Source organism: Mobula birostris, chromosome 12 (assembly GCF_030028105.1).
Source record: "Mobula birostris isolate sMobBir1 chromosome 12, sMobBir1.hap1, whole genome shotgun sequence".
Classification (NCBI taxonomy): domain Eukaryota; kingdom Metazoa; phylum Chordata; class Chondrichthyes; order Myliobatiformes; family Myliobatidae; genus Mobula; species Mobula birostris.
In genome coordinates, this window is record NC_092381.1 from 33559294 (window position 1) to 33582655 (window position 23362).

Here is a 23362-nt window from a genome sequence, read left to right on the forward strand (position 1 = left end):
CAGGCCAGGCAGCATCTCTAGGAAGAGGTACAGTCGATGTTTCGGGCCGAGACCCTTCGTCAGGACTAACTGAAAGAAGAGCTACTAAGAGATTTGAAAGTGAGAGGGGGAAGGGGAGATCCAAAATGATAGGAGAAGACAGGAGGGGGAGGGATGGAGCCAAGAGCTGGACAGGTAATAGGCAAAAGGGGTATCAGAGGATCATGGGACAGGAGGCCTAGGGAGAAAGAAAAGGTGGAGGGGGGGAAAAACCCAGAGGATGGGCAAAGGGTATAGTGAGAGGGACAGAGGGAGAAAAAGAATGTGTGTATATAAATAAATAACGGATGGGGTAGGAGGGGGAGATGGGGCATTAGCGGAAGTTTGAGAAGTCAATGTTCATGCCATCAGGTTGGAGGCTCAGCATTATGTTTGCTTGTGAGAGATTTCATCAGTTTGTGTCAGGGCAATCTATTAATGTTGAAACTGATCGTAAGCCATTGATTGCATTGTTTAACAAACCTTTAAGCAACTGTCCTCTGTGAATTCAGCGAATGAGGATCAAATTGCAAAGATATGCGTTGAATGTGTCATACACACCTGGAAAATTCATGTACATGGCTGACACATTTTCCAGAGCTGTGGACCCAACAAAAGACAGTCACAAGAACGTTATTGATGTTCAAGTATTTATTGATATGGTCATAGAAACTATACATGTTGCTCCCAAAAAGTTGGAACTGCTGCGTCTTGAGACAGAGAAGGACAAAATTCTCAATCAGGTAATACAAGTGGTGTTGGATGGATGGCCAGATAATAGGCATGACTCTACCTCAGTAGTACAAGATTACTGGAATCACAGATCAGAACTTTCTGTCATGGATGGGATATTGTACAAAGGTAGTAGAGTTGTTATACCTAAAAGTCTCCGTAAAGAAATGCTTGATAAAATTTATGGCCACCTAGGCATTGAAAAATGTAAGAGAAAGGCACGGGAAGTGATGTTTTGGCCCAGGATAACTCAAGAGATTGCAGAATTGGTGTCTTCTTGTCAAATATACCTTAAATATCAACCTAGCAACCCTAAGGAGCCACTGCATCCACACCTGAATCTTCAGAGACCTTATCAGAAGGTAGGCGTTGATCTTTTTATAACTAACAATAAAGACTATCTATTAATAACAGATTACTACTCATTGTATCCTGAAGTGTGTTGTCTGGGCAGAACAACTGCAGAAAATGTAATTATGTGCATGAAATCATTTTTTTCAAGACATGGTGTAACTGATGAAGTTTTCACAGACAATGGTCCACAATTCAGTAGTGAATGTATGAAACATTTTGCTCGTGAATGGGGCTTTGTTCATACAACATCTAGTCCATTTTTCCCTCAGTCTAATGGATTAGTTGAGAAATCGGTAGAAATTGTCAAGAAACTGATGCACAAAGCAAAAGATAGTGAAAGTGATTTTTATAAAGCCTTGTTAGCCTACTGCAGTACTCCACTTGAATGTGGATTTTCGCCTGCTCAACTCTTGATGGGATGACGTTCGAGATCTAATCTGCCAATGGATGACAGCCTTCTGAGAACAGAGGAATGTGAACGAGTGAAAAGATGGAAAGTTGAACACAAAGCAAAGCAGAAAATATACTTTGATAGACGTTCTCGTCCATTACCTGAACTGCATCTGGAAAATGAAGTGAGGATACAAGACAAAATGAACACATGCACACAGAAAGCTACAGTACTTGAAGTAGTACAACCCAGATCATACATGATCCAAACAGAGGAGAGAGCAGTGGTAAGAAGAAATCGCAAAGACCTCAGCAGCCAACTTCAGAGATTCAGTTACCTGATGCAGATGAAACAAACATGTAAATAATAACAAGGAAACACAAGATCTGTGTGTACCACTTAAGGGCAATTTATACTTCTGCGTCAAATCTACGCCGTAAGTACGGCGTAGCCACGAAACCTACGCCGTAGCCTGACGTGCGCCTCCCTAAAAACGTAACTATGTGTCACGGTGACGCAGACCGCAACAATTGTGATTGGTCTGCTTGGTAGCATCGCATTTCCTCTTACGCTGCAATAGCTTCCCATTGGGCGACTGAAGGGCAGGGAAGGAACTCTGGCTGCAATGCTTTCCATAAAGCTTTACAGACGTCCGAAATTATGGAGGACCCTGTGCTTGATGCCGGTTTGTAGCTAGCTGCTACAGCCTGTTGACTTCCACCTGAAGCTAAAACTCAAATGGTAATTGCCAGTCTCTGAGTATACTGTGCGTACACTGATGCGAAATAAATGGTTGGAGACGATGCACCAAATCGTCAAATCTACCTGCTGACATCCAAAAATATTTGAAATGCATTTCCTCGTCCATGTCTCTCCGTGGCCAGACAAGCACAGAAAATTCACCCTCCTTCAGTTTCAGTCACCATTGTTTGAAGTTTGAGTTTCTTCGTGTTGAGTTTCAACACGAAGAAACTCAACACAGTGGCATAGAAACCCCACCGCCAACTAGCATTTTGGCGGTGAATTGTAGAGCAACGCAGGCACACCAGTGCACAAGTATAAATGCTCACAACACCATAGGCCAGATTGCATAGGCTACTACGCAGATGTATAAATCAGCCTTTAGAAGGTCTACTCATGTTCGTAAACCCTGAGAGAGACTTGTTGAATTATGTATTTGCTTTGATTAACGTTGTTAATCTTTTTAAGGAAAGGAAGATGTGGTGATATCACGTGCAATGATGTGCCAGTACATGGCTGGACAGAGCACTGAGCATGCGCGGGATTGCCAGAATGTTCCAGCACGTGGCTTGGTTAAGACATGTTTGTTCATTACTGTAAATAAAAGTTCTCTAATCCTTCCAGCATATGATTTTTTACTGTTAACCCATGGTACGTTTGAACAGAAGTAACATAACAACCTTGACACTCTGACTAATCAAGAAGGTATCGACCTCTGCATTAAATATACTCAGTGCCTTGGCCTCTACAGCTGCCCATGGCAATTAATTCCAGATTCACCACCCTCTGGCTAATGAAATTCTTTCTCATCTCTGTTCTATTCTGAGGCTGTGCCCTCTGGTACTAGGCTCATCCCCTATGTATCCTCTCCACATCTACTTTATCTCAGCTTCTCAGTATTCCATAGGTTTCCTCCCTGATTCCTCTGAACTCCAGCGAGTACAGGCGCAGAGCCATCAAACGCTCCTCATACATTAACCCTTTCATACCCGGAATCATTCTCGCCAACCTCCTCTACAACGCCAGCACATCTTTTCTTAAATAAGGGCGCAAAAATGCTCGCAATACTCCAAGTGTGGTGCCTTAAAAAAAACCTCAGCATCACATCCTTGCTCTTATATTCTAGTCCTTCCTAGCGTGTCGCACTAGACAGTCAGCCATTCCTGTCTGGTGCGTGGTGTCAGGATTGGTCTCCTTTCCGATTAACCGGGCCACTATATGAACATTCCTGACTCGACCCTTGTTTTTTTTACGAGGTCAAGTGGCTAGCTCAATGTTCAACCCGGCACAGATGGAAAGCGTGCTCGGGGGGGGGGCCGACTTGGATTCAAATTTGGGAGCCTTCGCTCCAAAGTCCGGCGCTGATGCCACTGCGCCACCAGCCAGCCGTAAATTCTAGTACTCTCAAAATTCAGGATTAAGACCAACATATTTGTGGATTAAAGACATGGGATTTTGGTGCAGGTAAATGGAGATGAAGTAGGTCAGCTTTAATCATACCAAATGGTAAAGTATGCAGAATGGACAGTTTCTGACGCTAGTGAAAATATTTAGCCAAGGCAGCAAGTTTTGGAGGAGGCATGTCATCTTGTGTGGAAGAGTCAGGAAACGGCAGGGCAGTGTCTAGTCATTAACCTGCATCTCTGATTGTTCTGGCAATTCAGAAAGTCTTCTAATCCTGATAAATTAAAGTATTTTCAACACATATATTCTGAATATCTTGACAACCCACTTTTGCACTAATTACATCCTTTTCCTAAAGATGATAAAGTTCATTATCGCATCCTGCCTTGTTTCAGCTCTGTCTTTATCTCTGTTGGGTATTTGGTTTACTTCAACAAGATTTAAAGAAGTTGGTTTTATCTTGAATGAAATATCAGTGAGATTTTTTTCTCCAATCACTCCAGCGCAACTCTTCTCTAAAATAGTTTAGAATTTATGGCATACCTTCGATTCCAATGGATATACGAAGGCACTTGATTTTAAAGCTAGGAATGGACAGCTGCACGTCGATAACTAATGTTTTCGGTTGGCGTTGAACTCGCCCCGAGCGGTCTGGTTTCGCGCACTGAACCTTAGCAGCACCCGTAGGCCGGGTATTGCGCAGGCGCACTGCCGAGTTCCTGTGTCTGGGCGGCAAGTTTAAGCGAAGGAAAAAGGTGACAATGATACAGTATTTATATAAATAGAGAGGTAGAGACGGAAAGAGTGATCGTGAAACAACGAGAGTGGGTGGGAGGGCTGGAAGCGAAGTTGACAGTAATATCCAGATAGAACTAGGAAGAATGGTCGGGATATACAAATACAGAGCAGGAGGGTAATAGTGAGAGGGAAAGAGTGATTGAGAGAGAGAGAGAAAGTGAAAAGAAAAAAAAAGTGAGAAATAAATACAGCAGTCATTGAGAAGTTTGAAAATATTAAAGAGAGTGAACCAGCCATGGAAAAATAAATAGAGAAGGAACAGAAATGACGACGGAAATCATTAGTAAATGTTAATGGTAGAAATAAACAGAGTTAAGGCAATAGAAAGAAAGAGGTATTGAGAGATATCCTGAGCCTCTGCAATATCACGGCACTGTGTAGCTTCAGGGAGAGTAATAAAGAGGGAGGTGAAGAAGTAAGCCTGGAGATAGATGAAACAATAAAAGTAGATAAGAACTATTTACTGTATTAAAGGGATTTTAGACAAGAAGAGTGAGAATGATATATCTCCTGTAGGTTTGTAGAGGGACATAAGTACACTTCTATAAGTTTATAAAAACAGCAACTGTTTGATATGTAGTTAACCAAGTTTATCAGAGAGTCTGGACATTATAAGAAACAATACAGTCCAAAGGGAAAATCTGCACAAGTGGAAACTGATAATAATTGCAGGCTAAAACATGGTAAATTAAAGTTATTAAAATAGGATGCATTATAATGGAATAGAAAATGGAAGCTAAAATACTCCCATCATTCATCAATTATGGACTAGATTTGGAAGCGATGAAGACATAAGTTGTTCAGCCAACTGTTCAAGGACATGGATTTTTGATGCAGGAAGAAAATGATTAAAATTGATTGAAATCCATCGGGATCAAAGTTACAGAAAATGGTGAGTAAAGTGAAAGAAAATTCAATTAGCAGAATATGTATTCAGGATATGTCTTCCATCTGACAGCTTAATTAGTCTATTCCCATGTCACCTAAGAAGTTTTAGCATCTTATTTGATCGCTTACTCACCTCTTGAGTCAAAATTGTGGCTCTGCATGTCACTACAAAACAGGACCACAATATGTTACATTTCTGTAGCGTGATTAACAAAGTGAAACATCACAAGATACTTTTCAATAACATAATCAAGCAAAGATGGGTGCAATCATTTGGGTTTTCTCCCAACAGTCCAAAGGTGTACCATTTGGTAGGTTAATTAGTCATTGTGAATTGTCCTGTGATTAAGCTACTGTTAAATTGGGAGTTGCTGGGCAGCACCGCCAGAAGGGCCTATTCTGTGCTGAATCAATAAATAAATCATTTTTGACTATGCCTCAAAGGGAGTTATTAGTTCACGTTTCTGGCTGTTTTGTAAAACAAGAGGAACTACTGAAAATACTTGGACAGCATCTGTGGAAAGAGAAAGAAAGTTAATGTCTTTCCTCTCTTTGCAGATGCTGTTGAGGATTTTCAGTATTTTTTGTTACTTCTGATTTCTAGCATCTGTAGTTTTTAGTTTTCAAAGTTGGCAAAAGTTGTACGTTTTGAGGAAAGCAAGGATTGCAGCAGAGTGGTTTATTTGGCTGAAGAAATGGCTGCTGTTGATAGAGCATTTAAAATCATGAGATGAGAATTGGGAAATCATGTTGTTCATGTGATGTGAATTGGAAGAGGTCACATAATTTGGAGGACTGACAAATTTGCAGCTATATAGGTTATATTTGGAAGTATATTGCTGCCTGTAAGGGATCTTGTGATGTCCTGAAGTTGAGAAATGAGCATCTTAAATTTAATTGTGTCTCTATCTGCTTCTATAACTTTGTCACTTTTTTTCCTGTAGAGACGAAGTCTTGCACCGAGTCAGCTTGCTAAGCGGAAGCCAGGAGATTCCTCTGATGAAGAGGATGTGGTACTGTAATCCAGTGCAAATTTGAAATTTGTGCTCTGTTAACATCTTTTGTTCATATACCTATGTTATATCTATATTCTTCAGTCATCTTTTTCTAAGGAGGATTTTTTACTTGAATATTTCCAAAATATTGCGATGAAGCAGTTCAATGCAATATTTATTGTCCAGCCAACCTAAATAAAATTTGTAAGTCTGTGAATGTAAGAATGTAACTACTTATCAATGAATATCATTGTAATGACTTCTCAGTTGAAGTTAATGTTTTCAATTAATCTTGGCAAACTTCAACTTGACTAAAGTCAGATAAATGTTTTCATACTTCCACTCCTTACATGAAAACAAAATCTGACTTATCAAGACAACATCTCATAACCAATTGTGTTCAAGTTTCCAAGATTAGTTGACTTTAAGCTTAATAATTTCATGTTTATTAACTGAACTAGCTTTCATTGGCCAATATTTTGCATTTCATTACATTTTCTCATTAAATTTCTTTAGTTCTTAGTACTATCATAGGCAAGACCTCTGAAAATGAAACACTGGAATTTGTTCCTGAGCTTTGGAAGTAATCTTGAATGCTAAAATATATATAATAATTTCAGGATGTGTAAGATTAGCTGTGGTAGACCGTAGAGTGTTTAGGATGTGGACTAATTCTTGCCTCATTTTGCCACCTGATTTTCAGGTGACTCCGAACTAAAATTCACATAACGTTATTTCTGTATTATTTCATGCTATTGCACTATTTTGCATGTAGGAGGGATTGAGAATTGATTTTGGAGGTGGGGAGAAGCTTATCTATGCAAACACGAGGAAATCTGCAGATGCTGGAATTTCAAGCAACACACATAAAAGTTGCTGGTGAACGCAGCAGGCTAGGCAGCACCTCTAGGAAGAGGTACACCTTATATTCCGTCTGGGTAGCCTCCGACCTGATGGCATGAACATTGACTTCTCAAACTTCCGCTAATGCCCCACCTCCCCTTTGTACCCCATCTGTTATTTATTTATATACACACATTCTTTTTCTCTCTCTCCTTTTTCTCTCTCTCCTTTTTCTCCCTCTGTCCCTCTCACTATACCCCTTGCCCATCCTCTGGGCTTTTTTCCCCTCCCACTTTTCTTTCTCCCTAGGCCTCCTGTCCCATGATCCTCTCATATCCCTTTTGCCAATCAACTGTCCAGCTGTTGGCTCCATCCCTCCCCCTCCTGTCTTCTCCTATCATCTTGGATCTCCCCCTCCCCCTCATACTTTCAAATCTCTTACTAGCTCTTCTTTCAGTTAGTCCTGACGAAGGGTCTCGGCCCAAAACGTTGACTGTACCTCTTCCTAGAGATGCTGCCTGGCCTGCTGCATTCACCAGCAACTTTGATGTGGGAAGCTTATCTAGTTTGCATAAAATCAAAACAAAAATAATACTAAGATATGGAATTTTCTTTTTCTTACAGAACACAAAACGGCGAAAGGTGGGAACTGAGCGCAACAACATTGAAAATTTTATATCTCCATTCAGGAAACCCCTAGCACAGCTAACCAATCGGCCTGTGTGCCTGGACAGCAGTCAGCATGTGAGTAACTGATCTTTGAAAGTAATTGAGCATGGGGGAAGGTCACTGCATTGCTAGATAACATTTTCTGTTCCCCACAGGAAGCTTTCATTCGAAGTATCCTGGCCAAACCTTTCCGAGTGCCTATTCCAAATTACACAGGTATTGATGAAATTCTCCAGTGAATACTGCTGTTTGTGGAATATTATCAATGACTTCTGGTAGACCAGCTACAATGTATGATTGACGAGATTAGTGTTGAAATATAACTGCTGTAAAAAATTATTATTTTTTAATAACTTAACTGGGTTGTTTATAATTAAGAAATAATGGATATGCTGAAGTGAATTCTGTAGAATTATTGTGCTTTGAGAATTATTGCAGTAATTCAAGCAAACATTAAATATTTACTAAACGATTGCATTATAATTTTGCAATAATTGCTTTGTGTCTAATACTGCAATGTTGATCCTGTGACATTTTATTTATAAAGTAATTTGGAGTAAAATATAAAAGGATATAAATTGACCCTGTACTCAATTAGCTCTCCACCTTAATGGCGATAATGTCATTTTGATTTATACTTTAATCTGTCATAATTCTTTTATTGCATTAATATATTAAGCAGAATAATACTTGTGTAATTTATATAAACTGTATAAATTAAGTTTTAGAATACAGTGGATTCTGATTAATTGGGACCAGTACGTTTTTGCCCATTAAGTGGCTGTCCCAATTAGCTGAAGTTTCATGGAAATAGTTAGTTATAAAAGAGACAAACTACTGTTTAATTTATGTATTTAAATGAAACACAGAACAAATTAAAACACTAACAATACCTCTACAGTACAAAACTGTATTAGTTCCTAATAGTTATTGACAGAGGAATTCATCTGCTGTGCTCTTGTGACTGACTGTGAATGAACAAAATCAGGGCAGACGCCTAGTGCAGATAATGCATTGCCTTCATACAATACTATGGACAATTGCATCCTCCAAATCTTCATTTTCATTTTCATTGTAATGTTCAAACTGATTGTTGATACCTTTGTAATTCCTAACTTGTTGAAATAGATGCTGGCTGTTTCTGTCATCTCTAAGCCCAAACGCTGAAATCACAGTGAGCAAAACAGTACTGAATTGTCTTACTGCTTATCTCTCTCCAACTATCAGTGAGAACAATCACTGCTTTTTGAACACAAACACACATGACTGACCCTTTTTAAAAACTGATTGTTCTAACCACGGTGCAATGTCTAATGCCACACAAGTTCCCATGACTGACACTCATTAGAATCTGTTTGGCAACACTTTCCCGCCCCAGTTAAGCAGCATAGTGTCCCAATTAAATGAAGGGCATTACTCACATCCTTCATATACATGAGTAAAAATCTTTACGTTACGTCTCCATCAAAATGTGCAATGTGCAATTATAGTAATTTATAATATGTACACAAGGATAGCCAATATAACATAGAAATACATTTGCGTCAGTATGAATTAAGCAATCTGATGGCTTGGTGGAAGAAGTTGTCCCAGAGCCTGTTGATCCTGGATTTTATGCTGCGGTACTGTTTTCTGGATGTAGCAGCTGGAACAGTTTGTGGTTGGGGTTGACTCGGGTCTCCAATGATCCTTTGGGCCCTTTTTACACACCTGTCTTTGTAAATGTTTGGAATAGTGGGAAGTTCACATCTACAGATGTGCTAGGCTGTCCGCACCACCCTCTGCAGAGTCCTGCAATTGAGGGAAGTACAGTTCCCATACCAGACAGTGATGCAGCCAGTCAGCATGCTCTCAATTGTGCCCCTATAGAACGTTCTTAGAATTTGGGGGCCCATACCAAACTTCTTCAACCGTCTGAGGTGAAAGAGGCACTGTTGTGCCTTTTTCATTACACATCTGGTATGTACAGACTACGTGAGATCCTCGGTGATGTTTATGCCGAAGAACTTAAAGCTGTTCTCCCTCTTGACTCAGATCCATTGATGTCTATAGGGATTAGCCTGTCTCCATTCCTGCTGTAGTCCACAGCCAGCTCCTTTGTTTTTGCGGCGTTGCAGGAGAGGTTGTTTTCTTGACGCCACTGTGCCAGGGTGATGAATTCATCTCTGTAGGCTGCCTCATTATTATTTGAGATAAAATCAATCAGTGTAGTGTCATCAGCAAATTTAGTTAGCAGATTGGAGCTGTGGGTGGTGACACGGTCATGGGTATACAGACAGCAAAGGAGGGGGCTTAGTACACAGCCCTGAGTGGCTCCTGTGTTGAGGGTCAGAGGAGCAGAGGTGAGGGAGTCTACTCTTACCACCTGCCGGCAATCTGACAGGAAGTCCAGGATCCAGCTACACAAGGCAGGGTGAAGGCAGAGGTTTCTGAGCTTCTTGTCGAGCCTGGAGGGAATTATGGTGTTGAATACTGAACTGTAGTCCAAGAACAGCATTCTCACATAAGCATCCCTCTTCTCCAGATGTGTCAGGACCGTGTGTAGAGCTGTGGCTATTGTGTTGTCTGTCGATCAGTTGTGTCGGTAGGTGAATTGTGAGGGGTCCAGTGTCGGTGGTAGCATGCTGCAGATGTAGTCCTTGAACAGCCTCTCAAAGCACTTGCTTATTATTGACATGAGTGTGACAGGACGCCAGTCGTTCAGACATGTTACCTTGGTCTTTTTAGGTACAGGGACCATAGTGGATGTTTTGAAGCAGGAGGGCACTCTACACTGGGAGAGGGAGAGATTAACAATGTCTGTAAGCACACCTGCTAGTTGTGCCGCGCACATCCTGAGTACTCGCCCGAGATGCCATCTGGTCCCGCAGCCTTGCAACTGTCCATCTGTTCAAAACACCTGCATACTTCGGCCTCAGAGATGACCAAGCTGCCGGTTGCCATATCTGGTCGGGGCTCAGTGTTGGCGACATCGAATCGAGTGTAAAAAAGATTTAACTCATTTGGGAGAGAGGCATCGATGTTGGAAACTGCACTGTGTTTAGCTTTGAAGTTGGCAATGGTGGGCAGACCTTGCCATAAGCTGCGTGTGTTGTTGGTGGAAAGTTGAGTCTGAATCTTGTATCTGTATTGTTCCGCTACTTTGATTACTTTGGGGAGATCATAGGTGCAACTCTTGCTGATTACTGGCAGTGCAAGCTCTGTCTCATACAGTCCCGCAGCCTTGCGACTGTCCACCCGGTGGAAATACCTGCGTACTTCGGCCTTAGAGATGACCAAGCTGCTGGTTGGAGCAGGCAGAAACAAAGGTTCTAGCCGGACAGTTAGGTTTGTGTGTCTTATCCCTGTTAAGGTGGCACAAAGGTGCAGTGAGTGCAGATATCTGGGAAATGGAGTCGATGTGGGTGAGGGCAGCATTAATGGTGGAGGAAGGGAAACCCTGTTCTTTGAAGAAAAAGGAACTCTCTTATGTCCTGGAAAGGAAAACTTCATCCTGGGAATAGATGCAGCAGACATGATGCAACTGAGGGAAGGGAACAGCATTTATACCAGAGACAGGGTGGGAAGAGCTATAGTCAGGATAGCCGCGGGAATCAAAGTTTCAAAGTACATTTATTATCAAAGTATATATGCAGTATATAAACTTGAGATTTGTCTTCTCCACAGTCTGTCACAAAAGAAAGGAAAGAAAACCAAGGAAACACCCAATGTGTAAAAAAAAAAAGAACGAATCGCAAAAAACGAGTGAAAAGCACAGAGTCATTGAAACAGTCTAGGAATGTTCAGAAACGCAAACATGAGGAAAGCTGCAGATGCCGGATATTCAAGCAACACACATCAAAGTTGCTGGTGAACGCAGCAGGCCAGGCAGCATCTATAGGAAGAGGTACAGTTGACGTTTCGGGCCGAGACCCTTCGTCAGGACTCCTGACGAAAGGTCTCGGCCCGAAACGTTGACTGTACCTCTTCCTAGGAATGTTCAGCTTAGTTTAGTTCAGTTCAATTTAGCATTGTGTTGTCATTGACTGCAGGCTGCAAAGCCAGTCTGCCCAATCAAATAGCAATAATAAAGGAGTAACCAGAGACATGAACATGAACTGCAGAGTCCAAAACAGAAACTGTGTCACTTGAATCTTGCCCAAGACTCCAGCAGCATGGAGCGAGAGGGAGAGAGCGACTGGTTAAACCCGGGCACCTTCCTCTGGGAGCAGGGAGCACTGAGAAAGAACAGTCAAATGAAGGCACCTTCCTCCGGCAGCAGAAAATGATAGCAAGAGAGTGAGACCAGTCAAGCTCAGGCAGACAGCGCTGAATACCTGCTTGCCTTCCACTCACTTCCTCGTTGATTGCAATCTTGCTCGATGCTTAAATCAGTGAGATTGGTGAGAAATTGAGTTGATCATGGGCTTGCACCCCGTCTGTAGGCCACACACTCCCTAAGGTGCCAGTTCACTCAATCGGCTCAAACACACCGTGAAAATGTAAATCACACATTCGAATTGCATGTAAAAGCTTAGTAGCAGAATCATATTTGAAAGAAGTAGAAAAGTAGTAGTTTCATGAACTGTCTGAAGCACGTCGCCTTTAGTCGAGTTGTTCGCTGGCGTCATCTTCATTTTTGGTGGGTTTATAAAAGATATCAGTAGACAGTTTGTCTCCACAGATGGAGACAGAGATCGAGAAAGGAAAGTGAGGTGTCACAAATGGACCAAGTGAATTTGAGAGCAGGGTGAAAGTTGGTGGCAAAGTTAATGAAATTGACAAGCTCAGCGTGGGTGCATGAAGCAGCGTAAATACAGCCCTCAATGTAGCACTGAAAGAGTTACGGAACGTTACTGTGGAAGGCTTGGAGCATGGACTGTTCCACATAGCCAACGAAAAGGCAGGCACAGCTGGGGCCCATGCTGTTTTGAAGAAAGTGTGAGGTGCTGAAAGAGAAATTGTTGAGGGTGAGGACCAGTTCTGCCAGACGGAGAAGGGTGATGGTGGAGGGGAACTGATCGGGCCTATTGTTAACAAAGAAGCAGAAAACTTTAAGACCTTCATGATGGGGATAGAAGTGTATAGGGACTGAACATCCATGGTGAAAATTTAGGCAATCTGGGCCAAGGATTTGAAAGCTGTTGAGGAGATTGAGAGCATGTGAAGGGTCATGGATATAGCTGGAAAGGGACTGAACCAAAGTGGATAGGATGAAACATAGAAGCATAGAGGGAGAGGGTGAGGGAGGGCAAGCGGGCGGGGGGAGAGGGAGAGGGTGAGGGCAGGCGGGGGAGAGTGTGAGGGCGGGCAGGGGGAGAGGGTGAGGGAGGGTGAGCATGGGAGGGGAGAGGGGGAGAGAGAACATTTAACAGAGAATTAAATCATTGAATATTTCAATATTTCAATTCACACCAGTCCATCCTATCACATTTTTCTGCTGTGGGTGTCATTAGTCATTTGTCAGAAGAATGAAGACCTGATGTTCATATGATACATCTGCTCATATACGAGCTCTCTGTACAAGGCTTATTTGTATGCTGTATTTAAGGTTCTCTTGGATTAAAGGCCCTCGGGATTAAACGTACAGGAGCCAGGCGATCACTTCATGATCCATATGAAGAAGGTGCTTTAGTACTCTTTGAACCTCCGCCTCTTAGTGCACATGACCAACTAAAGGCTGACAAGTGAGTAAAAGTATTGACTTATTATTGTGAAGTGTAGCAATATTGTTTATGCTTTACTTTGCATTTAAATATTTGCCCCAAATTATATAAAATAAATTCTGATGTTATGTTCCTTATTTGGTCATATGGGTGTTTAAGTAACATCTGCATATTTATTCAAGTTATCTGATCTGATAGTACTGTCCGTTAATTCAATAGTTGCGTTTAATATCCGATAGCGTATACAATATACAAGCTGAAATTCTTGTTCTTCGTAGATATGTATGAAAACAGAAGAGTATCCCAAAGAATGAGTGACAGTAAAAATGTTAGAACTCCATAGCCCCCCACTCCCTCCTCCCACGCACAAGCAGCAGCAAAGCAACGACCCTTCCCCACCTCCACTTACTTCAACAAAATGCATCAGCACCCTCCACCCACCTAGCAAAAAATACCAAAGCCCCCAAGAAAGACCATGATCTGCAGTACAGCAAAAACTAATCATTCAACTGACAATTTGTGAGTTTAGCAGTGAAAACAAATCTGAGAAGTACACAGAAATTTCAGTTTTTGGAACACCTAATAAATTCCCAATGCAAAACCTTGCTCACAACAAAATATTGTTTTATTGCTGATAAAATTGGTGGAAATTGTGTCATAGATGGCTTTCATTTTAATCTTTGGCCTAGAGATTTTTTTAAGTTTCAGTTAGTTCATTAACTCAGTAACAATATTGCAATTTTCACTTGTCTGCTGTGGAAGGAGTATATATAATTCCTTTTATTTGAAACTTGTATAACTACTAAATGATTGAATATTCATTAAAAGTGACTCTTACAGTGCCAAAAATTAGAACATCCAAATGGGATTAAGTAAATGAACTAATTTTAAAGAACTACATTTTTTTAAGTGATGTAAAAAGAGTAATCTAAATAAAAGATGAATTCAGATCATACAACTGGAGAAGTATTTCAAAACTATTCATATTTTTGACAGTGGACTCGTTAAAGGATTAAGGTTGCTTTTCAGGGATCTTGAAAATTTTGGAAATGAGCTGGTAATTGGGGAAAAAATATATTTTTTAAATTCCAAAAAACCTAAATCAACGGTGCATTATTACTCAATATTGGGTAAGTTTGTAATAAAGTCAGGGAATGACTGGCATATTCATGCCAAAATAACTCAGCTTCATATGCATACATATTTCTGATTTTGAATGTTGTTCTTCCTTTAGAGATAAACTTCCAGTACATGTGGTGGTAGATCCGATCTTGTCTTCTGTCCTAAGACCACATCAAAGAGAGGTGGGTTTAGTAGTGTACTCTGTAAAGCTTTTTATGTAATTTATTGCTGAGAAAGCTATGTGATTCTGTTTTTGCTGTGACATTCCAATGTAACTATTGCATTGCTTAAAGAAATATCGGCAAGCCCTCAAATCAGGCGAAACAGGCTGAACTAATTTAAGAGGCTCCCTGCTCACCCCTTTCCATTAACAGTGCAGAAGTGCTGGTGGAATGTGAATGGAGAACGATGAAGTTGTGGTGGCGCATTTCAGGTTGGCATTTGGTTTAAATCTAATATAATCTAGAACTTCTCCAAACAGAGTTCTCGATCTTGGGTATGCCACCATATACAGGTGTGTGTGACCAAGTGGTAAGGCGTTCGTCTAGTGATCTGAAGGTCGCTAGTTCGAGCCTTGGCTGAGGCTGCATGTTGTGTCCTTGAGCAAGGCACTTAACCACACATTGCTCTGCGACTACACCAGTGCCAAGCTGTATGGGTCCTAATGCCCTTCTCTTGGACAACATCGGTGGCGTGGAGAGGGGAGACTTGCAGCATGGGCAACTGCCGGTCTTCCATTCAACTTTGCCCAGGCCTGCGCCCTGGAAACCTTCCAAGGCACAAATCCATGGTCTCACGAGACTAACGGATGCCTATCATATATCATCACAGGTGCAGAATGGTAGTTTACTGCTTGCCAGAGAGAAGAATAATTGAAGGACCTGATGCAGGTTGATCTCGATTTCCTGAGAATCTGGATGTGACATGGAACATGTTACCAGAAACAATGTGCCCCTTGTGTCCATTTGGCTTCAAAAGATCATAGATGGAGAAAAGATTAGGGGAATCATTCTAGAGCTTAAAAAGAAAACTCAGCAATTTAAATTGGTATTGATTTATTATTGTAACCTGTACTGAGGTAGAGTGAAAATGTTGTCTTGCATACTATTCAAACAGATCAATTAATTTGATTGAGGTAGTACAAGGCAGAATAAATTGTAATGGCTACAGTGAAAGTCTAGTGCAGGTAGACAAGATGGAAGATCATAATGAGCTAGACTGGGAGGTCAAGAGTCTATCTTAGCATACGAGGGAACCATTCAGTCTTATCACAATGGTGTAGAAGATGGTCTTGGGTCTGGTGGTGCATACTTTCAGGCTTTTGTATCCTCTGCCTGTTGGTAGAGGGGAGAAGAGAGAATGTCTGGAGTGGTCTTGGATTATGCTGGCTGTTGTTTACTGAGGCAATGAAAAGTATAAGACCATAAGACAAAGACAAAGGAGCAGAAGTAGGCCATTTGGCCCATCAAGTCTGCTCCACCATTTTATCATGAGCTAATCCATTTTCTCCTATTTAGTCCCACTCCCCTGCCTTCTCACCATAACCTTTGATGCCCTGGCTACTCAGATACCTATCAATCTCTGCCTTAAATACACCCAATGACTTGGCCTCCACTGCTGCCTGTGGCAACAAATTCCATAGATTCACCACCCTCTGACTAAAAAAATTTCTTCACATTTCTGTTCTGAATGGGCGCCCTTCAATCCTTAAGTCATGCCCTCTCGTACTAGACTGCCCCATCATGGAAAACAACTTTGCCACATCCACTCTGTCCATGCCTTTTAACATTCGAAATGTTTCTATGAGGTCTCCCCCTCATTCTTCTAAACTCCAAGGAATACAGTCCAAGAGCAGACAAACGTTCCTCATATGTTAACCTTCTCATTCCCGGAATCATTCTAGTGAATCTTCTCTGTACCCTTTCCAATGTCAGCACATCCTTTCTTAAATAAGGAGACCAAAACTGCCCACAGTACTCCAAGTGAGGTCTCACCAGTGCCTTATAGAGCCTCAACATCACATCCCTGCTCCTATACTCTATTCCTCTAGAAATGAATGCCAACATTGCATTCGCCTTCTTCACTACTGACTCAACCTGGAGCTTAACTTTAAGGGTATCCTGTATGAGGACTCCCAAGTCCCGTTGCATCTCAGAACTTTGAATTCTTTCCCCATTTAAATAATAGTCTGCCCGTTTATTTTTTCTGCCAAAGTGCATAACCATACACTTTCCAACATTGTACTTCATTTGCCACTTCTCTGCCCATTCTTCCAATCTATCCAAGTCTCTCTGCAGACTCTTTGTTTCCTCAGTACTACCGGCCCCTCCTCCTATCTTTGTATCGTCAGCAAACTTAGCCACAAAGCCATCTATTCCATAATCCAAATCATTGATGTACAATGTAAAAAGAAGCGGCCCCAACACGGACCCCTGTGGAACACCACTGGTAACCGGCAGCCAACCAGAATAGGATCCCTTCATTCCCACTCTCTGTTTCCTGCCAATCAGCCAATGCTCTATCCACGTATGTTACTTTCCCGTAATTCTATGGGCTCTTATCTTGTTAAGTAGCCTCATGTGTGACACCTTGTCAAAGGCCTTCTGAAAATCCAAATATACAACTGAGTCCATAGAGGGGAGGCTAGTTTCCATGATGTGTTGAACTGTGTCGTCACTCTGCAGTTTCTTGTGGTCATAGGAGAGCAGTTGTATTGAGATTAGATGCTTTCTATAGTGCATTGATTAAAAATTGGTAAGGACCGGGGGAGGGACAAGCCAAATTTATTTAGTATCTTGAAGCAGAGGTGTTGGTGAATGCTTACTGCATAATTTAAAACAAAGTCTATGGAGAAACTTCTAAATTCATGTTGATGCAGTTTGTGGTCTGGTACTAGTGGATGTACCAAACATAGTGGGTATGACACTATATATTTTCACTCCATAAGCAGGAAGGATGTAGCTTCCCATTAGTGTTTCCAGTTAGACACTATTAAGGAATGTTTAAAACCATGAATATAAGCTACTGTACCCTCCCATGTGATCAATGTAATTTTCTGTTTTCATCTCCTTTGATGGTGGTTCTTTTGTCTTTCAGGGTGTGAAGTTCATGTGGGACTGTGTGACGGGTCGACGAATTGTGGATGGCTATGGCTGTATTATGGCAGATGAGATGGGACTGGGCAAGACTTTGCAGTGTATTTCACTAATGTGGACACTCTTACGACAAAGCCCTGAAGCCAAGCCAGAGATTGGAAAAGTTATTGTTGTGACTCCATCCAGTTTAGTAAAAAACTGGTATAATGAGGTGGAGAAGTGGCTGGCTGGAAAGTTGCAATCCCTGGCTATTGATGGAGGAACTAAAGCAGAGATAGACAAGAAACTGGGTAAGTAAATTAAGACAACAGGAATTCTGCAGATGCTGGAAATTCAAGCAACACACATCAAAGTTGCTGGTGAACGCAGCAGGCCAGGCAGCATCTCTAGGAAGAGGTACAGTCGACGTTTCAGGCTGAGACCCTTCGTCAGGACTAACTGAAGGAAGAGTTAGTAAGAGATTTGAAAGGGGGAGGGGGAGATCCAAAATGATAGGAGAAGATAGGAGGGGGAGGGATGGAGCCAAGAGCTGGACAGGTGATTGGCAAAAGGGATATAAGAGGATTATGGGACAGGAGGCCCAGGGAGAAAGATGGGGGAGGGGGAAGGAACCCAGAGGATGGGCAAGGGCTACAATCAGAGGGACAAGGAGAGTGAGAGAAAGAATGTGTGTATAAAAATAAATAATGGATGGGGTATGAGGGGGAGGGGGAGGTGGGGCATTAGCGGAAGTTAGAGAAGTCAATGTTCATGCCATCAGGTTGGAGGCTTGTAAATTAAAACTGCTTTGTAAGATTTTCATTTGCTTGGTTTGTTGCGTATATAAGCTTTATATTTATAAACACCACCCCATTGTTTGAACATATAATCTCAGTTATTATTTCAATTAGCTACTCTATTTTTTTCAGTTGAAGCATTAGGCTTCAGCAAGCCGATCAATGTTTTTTTGCAAAGCTGCAGTGAGAAAATATATTTTGGAAAATTGATGTCAAATTGACAAAAAATTCAGATGATGAAAATTCTACCTTGTAACATTGGAGTGGATTTTTTGGCTAAAGTTGAAGTTGACTGGATAAACTGGATTTCTATTTGGTGCCTACTGACTTAATTGCAGCCTTGAAAAAACTGTAAGATAACAGGTTTGGATGTTAAGTTCTATGAAATCCCTCCTTTATTACAAGTATAATGTGCTTGGTCTGTTCAGAGCCTTGCCTTGAGCAGACTTTTTTTATATGTAGGCATCAACTCTGAGAAATTGGCAAGTAATCTCAGCTGAACTTCAGTGGAACAATATATTATTGGTCATGACATATATATATATTGCTGCTTTATATTGGAACTTGTTCTGAGATTTATTTTTTCACCTTCTTCCACCCTATACAGCCATGTTTATGAGCCAACAAGGGTTGCGGAGTCAAACTCCAATCCTAATAATTTCTTATGAGACGTTCCGATTACATGCTGATGTGCTTTGCAGAGGTCCTGTTGGTTTAGTCATCTGTGATGAGGTAAACTGTCTTGTTACTTAGTAACGTGTCTATGCACTTCAACAATATTCAACACCATATGATGACACCACTGTTGTGGGCTGTATCAAAGGTGGTGATGAATCAGCATACAGGAGGGAGATTGAAAATTTGGCAGAGTGATGTAATAACAACCTCTCACTCAGTGTCAATAAGACCAAGGAACTGATTGTAGACTTCAGGAGGGGGAAACCAGAGGTCCACGAGCCAGTAGTCATTGGAGAATCAGAGGTGGGGAGAGTCAGTAACTTGAAATTCCTGGGTGTCACTATCTCAGAGGACCTGTCCTGAACACATCATCTAAATATAATTGCAGAGAAAGCACGACAGTGCCTCTACTTCCTCAAAAGTCTGCAAAGATTCAGCCTGTCATAAGAAAACCTTGGCAAACTCGTATAGATGCGTGGTAGAAAGTGAGCTGACTGGCTGCACTATGGCCTGGTATGAGAACACCAATGACTTTGCGTGGAAAACACTACAAAAGGTAGTGGACTTGGCAGAGTACGTCACGGGTAAAACCCTGCCAACCATTGAGTGCACGTACATGAAATGCTGCCCTAGAAAAGCAGCATCCATCATCAAAGATCCTCACCATCCAGGCCATGCTCCTTACTCGCTGCTGCCATCAGGTAGAAGTTACAAGTGCCTCAGAACTCACACCACAAGGTTCAATAACAGTTTCTATCCATCAGCCATCAGGCTCTTGAATAAAAGGTGATAACTACTCACATTTATGGACTGTTATATTGATATTTTATGCTCATTATTTATTTGCCATTTATTTATATCTGCATTTGCCAGTTTGTTGTCCATTGATCCTGCTTACAGTTACTGATTTGCTAAGTATGCCTACAGAAAAAGAATCACATACAACACTGAGGTTACATGTATGTACTCTGATGACAAATGTTACTTTAAACTTTTTTTTTGAACTTTAACTATTCTGTGACCAGCTTGCATCTGCTTCATAGTTTGTTTTAATTAACACTCTCAGCATATATTTCCCATTCCAGATATCCTTGTTAAACAGGATTACAAGATAATTATACAAACGTTGTAGATTGAGTAAAGCTATTTGATGCTTATAAACCAATCCATGTTGAATGAGTTTATATAATGCTTGTTGTTTTTCCCCATTATATTGTTTCTTTCAAGATTTCAGAGTTATGGTCCACATTGCTTGACTTGAAGTTAATTCCACATTCTTTGACCACTGATGGTCACTTATGGCATCTGTTTTTGTATTGTATGTTTCATTTAAATCTTGTGAATTACTAGCTGTGAATAATTTCTGAGAGTATTAAGGTGTGATGCATGTATATGTAATGCAACAGGATAATGTATTCTTTAAAATTTTAAACAAAAGTTTTAAGGGCCTACAAGGGATATATTTCTTTAATTGTCTATATCTGCTCTAAGGATTATCTCTGTCCTTTGTAAAATTCATTTAATAGCTTCTTTAGAATGTATACAGTGTACCAGTTGAAAGAAATTTTTCATCTCTGATCTGAATTATGTTTTAATTTTAATATTTCTGTAAGTTTCCAAAATCAAAGATATCATTTTATGAAGTGAGGTCTTTTCTAATATACTCCGCTGTTCTTCATTTCCATCATAGGGTCATAGGCTAAAGAATTCAGACAATCAGACATATCAGGCATTGAACAATCTGAATGCCAAGCGTCGTGTGTTGATCTCAGGAACACCAATCCAGAATGACTTGCTAGAATATTTCAGCCTTGTCCATTTTGTTAATGCAGGAATACTGGGTAAGTTTTTTTTAAAATTATAATTTGCACAGGCCTGTTTAATCAAAATTGGACTTGTGCAGTTTAGTATTTGTGCAGAATTCTTCGTATAACTAGAAGCTGGAAATTGGTTATCGCACTGTTTGTAAAGTTTGTTCCCTTGTCCTTAATGTTTTGAGACTTAAAAGTTGCAAGGATAATCTAGTACTTAATATTCAGCATGTGGCTTTTGCATTGTAGTTTGCATAAAGATTAATACTTGTTCAAATCTTCAAGGGACTGTACAAGAATTTAAAAAGCGGTTTGAATTGCCCATCTTGAAGGGTCGTGATGCAGATGCGAATGAAAATGAAAGATTGTGTGGTGAGGAGAAGTTGAAAGAATTGATCAGCGTTGTGAATAGGTAAAGCAACTAGTATTTATAGTGATTGAGTAATACTGCTCAGAAATGGCCCCTTCAGCCCAAATTATCCATGCTGACCATACCATTCTCCCTGCTAGTCTGTTTTATGTTAAATTCAAACTAAATTCATAATAAAAGTATATGTAGTGGATTCTGGTTAATTGGGACACATGGGAACCAGTATATTTTGGCTCAATTAAGTGGCTGCCACAATTAGCCAAAGTTTCATGGAATTAGTTAAAAAAAAAGTTCAAAAAGACAAGCTAATTATAACTGAGTAACAAATTATATATTTAAATAAATACAGAACAATTAGAACACTACCAGTACTACTACAGTATTATAAAACTGTATTAGTTCCTAATAGTTTTTGGTGGAGCAATTTATGCAGTACCTGCTGCTGTGTTGTTTTGTTTGACTGTAAATGAACAAAATCAGATTTTTTTCAGTAACTACCTGGGTTGCCTCTGTGTGCCTCAGTTTCCTTCCACATCCCAAAAATATATTTGCTGGCTATTGTGGATAATCTCTAAGTGTAGCAGGGGTCCCCAACCTTTTTTGCACTGCGGACCGGTTTAATATTGACAATATTCTTGCAGACCGGCTGACCGCGGCGGGTGTTCAAGTAGGGCTAAACTCACCTCAACATGTCTTTTACAGTTAGGGTTGCCAACTTTCTCACTCCCAAATAGGGGACAAAAGTAGCAGTCAAATCCCGGGACATTTTACCCCAGGAAAGACTACCATGACCATGAAGCCTCGTGTTGATTTTTTTTTTCCCCACAAATCCGTTTTGCCTTCATCTTCTCGACTACACTGTACATACATTATTTCTACTTTATATAGGCTGTGTACTTATCATATCATTCCTGCTTTTACTATATGTTAGTGATATTTATTTTCGGTTTTATGTGTTATTTGGTATGATTCGTTAGGTTATTTTTTGGGTCTCGGAACGCTCAGAAATTTTTCCCATATAAATTAATGGTAATTGCTTCTTTGCTTCACGCCATTTCAGCACGAAGGGTTTTATAGGAACGCTCTACCTTAGCGGGGGAAATACGGGACAATCCAATTTAGCCCAATATACGGGATGTCCCGGCAAATATAGGACAGTTGGCAATCCTATGTTCAAGTTCAACAGTGTGTGACAGGGAATGAGGAAAGGTGCAGCTGACTCATATCGTTTCCTCACGGCCCGGTAGCACATGCTCTGTGGCCCGGTACCTGGGGATCGCTGTAGCAAGAAAGAATCTAGGGGGTGTTGATGGGTGTGTATAATAGAGAATACATTGCATAGATAAAAGAAAAAGGGACCAATGAGATTAGGTCCATGGCGGCTCCCATGAACAATGTCAATAAAAATATAAGAAAAAGGGTTTTCAGTTGAGTTTCAGTTTATGGGTGAAAGTATGCTATTCCATGACTTTATACTTTTAAGTTTTCTTTATCTTACTGTTTTAACTTTCATGGTATAATCATTTTTAGTTGGTTAAAATGAATGGCCTCTGATATTGAGTACTGTAAGCATAACCTGGTTATAGGAGCAGAAATAAGGATCATGATGAAATACTGATTTTTGAGGATTCATTTACTAATAAATTAAATTTGCTTTTCATGTTTTTCACTCACAATTTCATAATATACAGTGTGATGCCTCATTTGACTTGATCTTCATTTTAGGTGTTTGATTCGAAGAACCTCAGATATTCTCTCCAAATACTTGCCAGTGAAGATTGAACAGATTGTCTGTTGCAGGTAAAAGTGTTTTCTGTTTTGTTTTATCTGATCCAGATCCATTATTTGGTCAACAAGATGTGGTTTTTGTCAGTTTTTCAGTCTTGGTCTGTCCTGTGTTTCTGTGATATCACACCGGAGGAATATTGTATCATTCCTTAATGCATGCATCACTAAATGACAATAAAAGAGGACTGCGTGTCCTCATAATCTAAAAAAGTTAATAAATAGCAGATGGAAGAATAAATTGCTT

The 23362-nt window shown here is 40.6% G+C and overlaps 1 protein-coding gene across 1 annotated transcript in view; it reads left to right on the forward strand.

Moving 5' to 3' along the window:
- The first annotated feature begins 4357 nt into the window (after window positions 1–4357).
- rad54l (RAD54 like) overlaps window positions 4358–23362 on the forward strand; it is a 38394-nt gene continuing 19389 nt past the window's right edge. The window contains exons 1-12 of the mRNA XM_072274622.1: window positions 4358–4395; window positions 5211–5330; window positions 6271–6339; window positions 7789–7908; window positions 7989–8049; window positions 13364–13499; window positions 14713–14782; window positions 17697–17985; window positions 19079–19203; window positions 20840–20990; window positions 21246–21372; window positions 23056–23130. Coding sequence (XP_072130723.1) covers window positions 5328–5330; window positions 6271–6339; window positions 7789–7908; window positions 7989–8049; window positions 13364–13499; window positions 14713–14782; window positions 17697–17985; window positions 19079–19203; window positions 20840–20990; window positions 21246–21372; window positions 23056–23130 — 1226 coding nt within the window. The 5' untranslated portion in view covers window positions 4358–4395; window positions 5211–5327. The remainder of the gene's footprint in view (window positions 4396–5210; window positions 5331–6270; window positions 6340–7788; window positions 7909–7988; window positions 8050–13363; window positions 13500–14712; window positions 14783–17696; window positions 17986–19078; window positions 19204–20839; window positions 20991–21245; window positions 21373–23055; window positions 23131–23362) is intronic.